The sequence below is a fragment of the Danio rerio genome, chromosome 6 (assembly GCF_052040795.2).
Source record: "Danio rerio strain M-AB ecotype USA chromosome 6, GRCz13ab, whole genome shotgun sequence".
NCBI classification, from domain to species: Eukaryota; Metazoa; Chordata; class Actinopteri; order Cypriniformes; family Danionidae; genus Danio; species Danio rerio.
The window spans coordinates 49163448-49173884 of record NC_141026.1 but is presented as its reverse complement, the minus strand read 5'-3'; the positions used below and the strand labels follow the sequence as shown (position 1 = coordinate 49173884).

The following is a 10437-nucleotide window of genomic DNA, read 5'->3' as shown; positions in this document are numbered from 1 at the left end:
GTTCAGTGGGGAGTTTTTAAGAGTGTGATTCTTTATTTTACCACTGGTAATAATGCCACTTTTTCTCTTTTTACCCCACAGGAAGTGTGTGTATCTCACAGTCGGTGAAAATCCCCCGTGAGCCAAAACCAGAAGAATTTGATAAGATAATCAAAAGACTAGGAGAAAATCCGAACGCAAGGGTTGTTATTATATTTGCAAATGAAGACGATATAAGGTGAGCAGCTTCTGTTGTTTTTAAATTAGCATCCATTTTGAGCTCTTTTTGTGTGTGGATATTATATTATGTAGGTTATTCTTATTGTAATCTGCACTGAACTCATTTCTGCTATCAGTCTTTATGGATTTAAAAGCTAATAAACAGCTAAATAGTCATTGCTTTATGAAATAACATTTGAAAAGCATAACAAGGACTTTGCTGGGAGGTGAAAAACTCATTTCCCTGACCTCTATTATAACAGGTTTAATTTGCCCCATGGGTACGTCTAAAACGCCCCAGCACTGAGCACCTGGAGTACCTAATCAGAAATATTAGAACCCAGCTGTTCTCATGAAAATTGACAAAATGCCTTCACTTAAATGTGCTATTAGACATCCATTGAATAATAATCGTTTTAATTTGAAGGAATAATTATGGTCCAACTTTTTTTTTTTTTCAATTTGTTGCTTGCCTGAGCATTCAGGATAACTGTTTAATCATGCTTCTCTAATTATTGTTTGTCAGCTATTGTCCTTGAGTTCATAATGGCTTGTTTATCCATGTTCACATCGATGCACCTGTAATTCATAAAACATGTTTCTCTAATTAAAAAAAAAGTCATTATATGAACATCGAGAGGAAATCAGAATTGACCATTCGTGCTTTAATCTGTGCTCTTGGTTTTATTATGCATGATATTTGAAATATATCTTTCATCAGAATGTAAAAACTTGTTTGAAAGGATAGTTTACCAAAGATTAGAGGGAAAAAATCTAGTTAATTTACTCACCCTCAGGCTATTCAAAATGCTTCTTTAGTGGAACATTAAAAAGATTTTTAGCTGAAACTGTGGTCAATGATGATACATCAAATGCAAGTCAGCCGCTACTAGCATTTTGTGAATGCCAAAATAATAGAAACATGCCTCCTGACAATACTTTGAGATCTTACTAAGCTAAATCATTTGTCTGTGTAAGAAACAGCATAATATTTACTCTACAGTACATCATTAACCGTGATCCACAGGTTTGGCAAATCCATTCATTTTTTTAGGTCAGTTGTTTAAAACCTTAATGCATCATCAACACACCGTGGTATCTCCTGTATTGTTTTTATTTTGTATTTACTCTAAAATAGGGTTGACTTAAAACCAAAATTAAAAATTTTATTTACTTTAATTTTGGTTTGATACCAAATGGTAATAATGGTAATATTCATACTGAATTGATACCACAGACATTTGTTTTTAATATAGAGTATACACTCACTGGCCACTTTATTAGGTACACCTTACTAGTACCAGGTTGGACCCACTTTTGCCTTCAGAACTGCCTTAATCCTTCTGGAAATATTCCTCAGAGATTTCAGTCCATATTGACATGATAATATCATGCAGTTGCTGCAGATTTGTCAGCTGCACATCCATGATGCGAGTCTCCCGTTCCACCACATCCTAAAGGAGCTCTATTGGATTGAGATCTGGTGATTGTGGAGGCCATTTGAGTACAGTGAACTCATTGTCATGTTCAAGAAACCAGTCTGAGATAATTCGGTGATTTATGACATGGTTATCCTGACATCATTTATGACATTGTGTTATCCTGCTGGAAGTAGCCATCAGAAGATGGGTACACTGTGGTCATAAAGGGATGGACATGGTCAGCAACAATACTCTGGTAGGCTGTGGCATTGACACAATGCACAATTGGTACTAATAGACCAAAAGTGTGCCAAAAAATCCCCACACCGTTACACCACCACCACCACCAGTCTGAACCAAGGCAGTATGGATCCATGTTTTCAAGTTGTTGCATAAATTCACATTAATAAGCAGTTGGACAGATGTACCTAATAAAGTGGCCAATGAGTGTAAATATCATAATATTGGCAGGTCATGTTTCCTTATTAATGTTCATAAATGTATGACAAATAAAAGGAAAATGCCATAACACAACAGTCCTGCTCTCGAAACCTTAGTAGTCGATGATCCGCATGTCATGAATGACCAAGAACTAGTTTCTGTACTGAGGACAAAAAGAGGGTAAGTAAATTAAAAGTAAATAAATTTTTTTGTTTTAGTTTTGTCTTTAACTATACTTTTCAGCAGTGGATTTTTATTTGCTTATTTACAATCCGTTTCTGGAATGTAAAAGAAATAAAGACACTGCTTGAAGAAAGAAAAATAATTTAAGTGTGCCACCTGAAACATACTTTATTGAGCCATTTTTATTTTGGGGAAATGCTTTTACTGTCAGTTGTGCATGTCTAATTTTGACATCAATTGCTTTCGTGCCTGGCTGAGAATGCTAAGACATTTCGGTGAGCTGAGCAGTGTCAATACTGACCTTTCAATAACACATTGATTTGCAGTTACTGTAAATGCAGAATCTCCAAAGTACATCAGAAAGCAGACAATAATTGCAAACAAGTAAATAGAGTTGCTGTCACCCTTTTTTGAATGGAAACTGCCAAAATCCAATCAGATGGGCTACTTCCTGTTTATTCAATGAATGTCTATGAAATTTCTGATAATAATTTAGTCATTTAGAGTTTTATTTTTTTTTTCATTTATAACAAATGTTTTTATTTGTTGAATGTAATTTATTATATTTTGTTATTGTAATTTGGTTGTTTCACCAAAGATGGATTTATCAACTCTTCTGAAGTTAAAACACTTTGATTTTGTTGTCTAATAAATGAATGAATAAATGAATTTTTTATCATTTTTTAAATATTACTATTATTATTATTATTATTATTATTTAAATATATATAAAAATAGATATTAATCTTGATTTGCAGTTACTGTAAATGTAAAACCTTCAAAGCACATTGAAAACCAGACAGCTATTGCAAACAAGTAATTAGAGTTGCTATGACTCTTTTTAATTGGAAACTACCACTCGTTTCTTTTTATAGGTGACCATTGCAGGTGACAGAAAAATAAAAATACAGTCTACTTCCTGCATATTCTATAAATGTCTATTTAGTTTTGTTATTTGTAATGTTTATATTTGCTGATTTAAAATGAATGTATTTTTGGTTAATGTAATTTGTGTACCACCTATGATTGATTTATTAACTCCTCTGAAGTTAAAACACTGATATTGTGTCCTTTAAAAATGATTGTAAATATGCCACCGGTTTTATTGTTTTTTTTTTCAGCAAAAGTGCTCTAACAGACAACATTTTTATTTTAAAACCAGAAGAAATCTGCTGAGCTGAGCAGTGTCAATACTAATATTTCAATAACTCATTGATTTGCAGTTACCGTAAATGGAGAGCGCCACAGAAAGCAGACAATAATTGCAAACAAGCAATTAGAGTTGTTGTGACTCAGCAATGCTTATATTCAACTTTTTTATTGTCATTCATCTTTTTTATAGGCAGCAACTGTCTGGAGTTGGAAAAAAACAATCAGACAAGTCACTTCCTGTTTATTGTATAAAGTTCTGATATTATTTCTTCCAAAACAACAATCTTATTATTGAAACTGCCACAGATTTTTTATAAGCCCTACTGCAGGTGACAAATAAGCCATGTCTTGTTTAATCTATAAAGTTCTGACAATGTTTCTTCCAAAAATATTTTGATTTATTGCTTATTAATTTAAAACATTAGTATTGTCTTGTCTAAATATGGTATCTGTCAGCATACAATACAGAATGCCAATCAAAGCGTTTCTGTAGATTGTGTTTAACAAGTGTGATTATAAAAAAACTAAATTCATTATTTTTTACCGTTAGAGGCTGGCTATATTCACACACAACTGTTTAAACCCCCTTATAAAAGTATTTTTGGCATAACATGTCTCATTTCAATTTGAAGAAATATGCAGATCTGAGCAGAGTCAATACCAATGGCCCTTTAAATAACACATTTATTTGCAGTTACTGTAAATAAAGCATCATCAAGGAATCCAGAGCTGTGGTGCAATGCTTATATTCAACTGGTATTATCATTATTATTTTTAATAGAAACTGCCATTCATCTTTTAACAGGCGGCTACTGCAGGCGGCGAAAAAAGCCAATCAGACTGGTCACTTCCTGTGGGTGGGGTCTGATAGCTGGGGCTCGAAGATTTCGCCAGTGCTGAACCAGGAGGAGATGGCGGAAGGAGCTGTCACCATCCTACCCAAACGCCAGTCCATCAGAGGCGAGTGACAGATTAAATCCTCCACTTGTCAGCGCTTGCTCTCGTCCATTAGAGAGCAGTTCTAAAACCAGAGTGTGTGCTTAATGTTTTCTGACAACACTTTAGCTGCTGGTCATGCATTTAGTGTTCGTAATCGAGTCATGATGCATGCATAGTGTTAGAATGGTTCACTCAAAAAAAAATTTCCATCAGAAATTCCTCCAGATGCATCAAAAGGTGAGTTCATGCCATGCTGTAATTACTGTAATTACGATATTCCATCTTGTAAGAAGAGTTCAAGTACTTCATAGAACTTATAATTACAATTTGTGAACTTGTGAATTTCCTGAGGGCTGTGACTTGTACCACATGACCACAATGCAATATCTCCGTTTATTTTAGTCGATGTTATTTTTGCTGTAGAATGTCACGTGTGTTCATATTGAAATGATGGTAATTACGACATGGCATGAACACAGCTACTGTAAATGCTTTCTTCATTGTAAGACAAAAATAAAGACAGCAAAGTAGTAAAGTGAAACAAATGCAGCTCATGCTCTTCAAACTTTTAAAAACCACAGCAGAAATCAGTCAACTTCTGTGCTTTTATTTCAGGTCTTCTAAATGCATTGGATGGTTTTGTGTGATCAATTGACACAAATGTAAAAAAGTTGTTTATTAAAATGCCTCTATTGTAGCTTTTAAATACATTTGATTTTCTGACACATTGTCAAGCAGCTTGTCTGATCTACATACATTATATATTGTTTTATATGATGTAATATCATTCTTTATCAGATAACTTGTTTGTAACTTTGAATTCCTTGGCAATTAAATATTTTAATATATATGTTTTAAATGTTGTAATGATACATATGTCATTATTTTAACATTAATTACAATAAATTATTGCTTTGTTTTGTCTAATAAGGTGCTATATTAAATAACTTGTATAGTAGCGTTGGAAAAATATATATATATATATATATTACAGTCTTAAATTGTTGTTTTTTATTAAGTGGTTAAATTAGATCATTTTTAAGAAAAGTAATGTGAAAGTATTAGTTTTTTATATTAGTGTTTTTTTTTTATTATTATATTTGAAGAGTAAAGGTCATTGCACAATGAAGTCTGAAATTTTCATATGCGTTTTTTTTTTTCGTATTCATATCTGAAAAATTTTTAATGTATACAAACCTTGCACACTGAATCCGTGGTGTATTAATCGAAAAAAAAAGCAAAACATTTCAATTCAAGTCAATTCAAGTAGTGATATTTCGTTCTCCTCTCTATAAAAATAAAGAGGAATATGCTACATATTATGTTCATCCAATACTGTAAAGAGAGGAAGGAGAGTTCTCCTTATCCTAGGGCTGTGCTGGATTATAGCGAAATACAAATAAAATTTTTAGGAAATCAGTGGAATTTTGATACATTGCTTGTGATAGTTGCAGCATAGACTCATTCTAAAAAAAACGTAGCCCTATATACATTTCTGGAGACCATGAATTATGTAGCCAGAAGTACATTTCATCTTTGCTGCTTCTACTATAGCCATGACCACGACTCTTACTACTACAATGGTTACTAATAATAGAACCTTTTCAAAAGTGTGTGTGTGTGTGTGGACTATCCTGTCACAAAACGCTGCGAAAATGTCCTACATGACGTTAATAGATCGATTAGGTGTTTACATGTCTGTACTGCACTTTAATAATGCGACTAAAATCGGCATACTCTACACGTCTTAATTTGATTTCTCTTTAATTCGATTTTGAACTCTGATCATAGTCTCATTAATCTGATTAAATTAATCAAAAATTGCTGTTTTTATGGTTAACTCTTAATCAGAGTATTGTCTTAATCACATTAAAATTGAATTATTGGTGTCCATGTAAACGTAGTGATCATATGCTGGAATTGAAGCATGGCATATCAGTCATAATTTCTTCATGATGTCCTCGTGTGCTGGAGAATTGAAGTACTCTTAACAACACTATAGGTATCTAATTTAAAGTATATAGACTTTAGGTTTAGTTTATCGGTTTTATGATCCAGCTCTACTTCTCTGTCTCGTGTTTTTGTTCATGTGAAATCCTTTTTTTCCCCCCTACCCAGTTCTATTGTATGCCTATATGCTTATGGTATTTTCTTGACTGCTGTGGTGACATTGAACTGCATGACGATTCTTTAAAAACTCCCAGTTTGTTTCCCAGAGAAAAGTTCGGAGTGACATGTAGAAGAGTAAATGATGACAGATTTTCCATTTTTTTGAGTGAACTATTAATAGCAAAACAGAACCTTGAGACACAAAAAAATGATGTTGCATGCAAATGTTCCGTCAAATCATGCTGCTCTCTGCAGTTCATTGGCTGAGAGCTTTGAGTCTGACAGAGCGCATTAAAGTGACACAGATCTCATCGATCTACCCCTCAGGCTTTGATCGCTACTTCACCAGCCGCACGCTGGAGAACAACCGCAGGAATATCTGGTTTGCCGAGTTCTGGGAGAACAATTTCAACTGCAAGCTCAGCCGCCATGCCTTGAAGAAGGGATCTGGCATTAAGAAATGCACAAGTAAGAATCTCTCGCTCTCCCTCTGGCAACACTTCATTTCACAGAGCTCCATAAAAGAGAGAAAGTGAGCAAAGAGAGAAGCCAAATCTATCGTGAAAGACTTGGCCCGCTGTTCTCAGATCGCCTGAAATGGGCCTTTGTTTACACCAGAGTCTGATTAGTCATACCACAGAAAAGCTGCTCTACGTCTGATGTTTTCTGATGCACAGCAGCAGATTCCCTGCACTGAGCACACACTTTCAATGCAATCCAACCTGCTGGATAAAATTCGATTATCTTAACTACCAGTTTAGCTACAAGAATTCTATAAGTACTAGCCATCGCAGTCATTCTGACTGTTCATAATGGACTTCAGCAAATGTCAGGCCATATTTACAGTACATCTGAAGCTTCCACCGAGGTTTATAATGCAGCTTTGAATGTCTGTCATTATATTTTACAATCTTTTTTTGAGATATTTCATTGTGTCAGAGCTAGGGCTGTGCAAATTAATCAGAATTTAATTTCAACATTAACCGAGATACAATGAGTTCCCACCTCTTTTTCAGTTTCAAATGGAAATCTGTGAACTCATCAAATGTAACTTTTTCAGCTTGACTTAAATACTGTAAAACCTAATAAGTTAGGGTAACTCAAACCATTTGAGGAAACCGATTGCAACAAACCATTTAAGTTCGAAAACTAATCCTGATGAGCACTTTGATCTTAATCCATTTGAGTAAATGAAACATTTTGAGCACAGTAAAACCCAATAAATGAAGAAAACTCAAACCAACTGAGTACTGTAAAACTCAATGGGCTCTATTTTGACGGTCCATGCGCAGAGCGCAAAACGCGGGGCTCAAACGCTTTCAGGGCATGGCAGAATGCATTTTTGCTAATTTACGGACGGAAAATGCGCTTTGCGCCAAGGCGCATGGGCTAAAAGGGTTGAGTTTATTTTCTTAATGAGTTATAGGTGTGTTTTGTGAATAAACCAATTAGAGTCTCATCTCCCATTCCCTTTAAGACCCAGCTACGTCGCGCCAAGAGCGCATTCGCTATTTACAGGACGCAAAGTAAGTCTAAGTGGAAAAAATTAGCATTTCACAAGCAAACAGTTAACAGTTAACAGTTTTTTTAACAGAAAACTGTTAAACAGAGCATCTACTGCGTGAGAATGAGAGATAATGGATCACTTTCGCATTTGCTCTTGGATAGGGAAACGTTTACACACAGACATCAATTAGCCTTTAAATAATTAATTTTGTTTAAGCGCAAAGATTTGTTTCAAAACTATTTCTAAATTCAGTTCTAATTTCCAGCAAACGAATAAATGAACAATAATGACCAAGTGTGGTCAAAATACTGAGTTATTTCCAAATACACATGCTGTGCCCCATATGGTCTAAAACCTGACAGGCGGGCAAATCTAAGCTTGTTTTTAATAAAACAAATATAAATATGGATATATTAAAAAATACTGCTAATAATAATAACATTATAGCATTATAGCAAATTGTTATGAATGAACTGAAAAAGCCTCCCGAGATGAAGAAGACTTAAAAGCAGTGATTTTTCATATTTATGTAGGCTAGAAAATAATATGTTTTGTAATATTTTAATCCTTTATATTTATATCCTATATCTATTCTTATTACATCCTATATATATCCTTAATATTTAAATTTTTTCATATGTAAAGATATTTGCCTATTGCTTTCTTGTGCGTATTAAGCAGTGTGTAAGCGAGGCGCAAGGAGTTTAGACCGGCTTTGTTTTGGTCTAATGAAAAATCCATTATTGTTTCTCAAAATAGCAACGCGCCAGCGGTCCGCCTCAGAACGCCTTCCTTTTTAGATCAGAACGCCTATGGGCGCACAAATGAGCGCTAATGCATTTGCTATTTAAACAGCGTAGCGCAACGCCTCAAAACGACTCTTGCGCCAAGCTGAAACTACCAAAAGACTATTGCGCCGCGCCTTGCGCCACACTGCGCCGGGTGTATGATAGGGCCCAATAAGTTAAGGCAACTCAAACAGTTTGAGGAAACTGATTGCAACAAACCATTTGAGTTAAAAAACTTATCGATATGAGTACTGTGAACTTACTCTATTTAAATTGAAGTAATGAGGAGTTTAATTAACTCATTACCTTCAACACTGAGTTCAAAACTCATTTCAAATGAGTAGAATTAACTGTCAGTAAATTTTGAGTTAACTACACTCATTTCATTTGATAAATTTTAACCGTTGGGTTTTACAGAGTAGACGTGTTTAAAGTTGCTAAGAATTTAATTTCAATATGTTGATGCACTTCTAACTAAAACAGGATATTAAAAAGGGGGCAGGATTTTTCATAAATGCACATTTCAATGCATCATGAAAACCTTATGGACACGTATAAAGAGCAGCTTACTCTGTTATGGCCATTAGACAGTCCTACTTTTTTGTTTTTGTCATTTTAGTGTAATTAAAATATCAGAATACATTAGACATAGACTATGCCCTAGGGAAAAAGTCAGGGCGCTACAATTACATGGGCTAAATTTCAACAAAGTTATTAAACTGCAGCATTTAAAAATGCTCAGAATGACTGCCTCGGTAGTTCAAGTGTTAATTGATTGGAGACTCCTCTCCAGGGAAGAGCAGCCCAAGGTTCAGACCAGTCAAACCCCATCCGCTGGGCTGTGAAAAAAAAGGTTGAGTCCTAGCAACACATCCAGGCTTTATCCAATCAGTGCAGGTTGCGATCTTACGAGGAGGGGTTTCCGCTGGCAGACCTTCTCTAGGGGCAGCTATGATGGCGCGTCTAATTCTCAGCATGTAACCTACCAAGCATTACTGCGCTTACTGCACTGCACCAGTAAGCAGGAGAGGATATTAACCCCTCGCTTCAGTGTCGGTATGGTGACCTCCTACAGACGGCGGAAGTCAGATTATGTGCGACTGTGGCAAAAGGGGCTCTCCGTATCGTCGCACCGCGCTAAATGTCACCGTGCATAATCCTTGTCACTGTGCTCACTTGTAATGGCTGGCCTTTAGCACACTGCAAAGAAGGAGAAGAAGTATCTGGCCTGAAACAAAACCCATCGCTCCTCCACAACGTAATAAATCACTTTTTCTTTATGCTAATTGCTGCGCCTGCAAGAAAATTCATCATTGTTACCTCGTGTTCTTGAATAGCCATTGGTGATTAAATGCGAGGGCTTCTATGCACTTGATTAAAAAAATATGGTTGGGTATTTCTGTGTGTATTTGCTTGAATAAAATGCATAACAAGCCACTTAGCAAAGCTTTTTCTTTCTTTTAACTAGTTTACATTTAAATGTTTATTGCATGCTGTTGCTGTACTAATAGACTCACAACTTAAAGTTAAAAATTAAAAGGTTAACAAGTTTAAAAGTATATAGTATAAAAGGTTTTACCTTTATTAAAAAACTTTAAAACCAAATTCTGGGACAGTTCTTTGTATACATTAATTTCTGTTTTTTATTTTATTTTATTTTATTTCTTAAAGCGGTGCATTCATTGAATTTTGTTTTATT

At 34.9% G+C, this 10437-nt stretch overlaps 1 protein-coding gene across 5 annotated transcripts in view; it reads left to right on the top strand.

Moving 5' to 3' along the window:
- Positions 1-10437, top strand: part of grm4 (glutamate receptor, metabotropic 4) — a 273711-nt gene that overhangs the window by 154520 nt on the left and 108754 nt on the right. For all 5 annotated transcript variants that reach the window (XM_087255821.1, XM_087255823.1, XM_087255824.1 and 2 more), the window contains 3 exon segments: positions 82-217; positions 4201-4355; positions 6771-6911. In XM_087255821.1, coding sequence (XP_087111947.1) covers positions 82-217; positions 4201-4355; positions 6771-6911 — 432 coding nt within the window.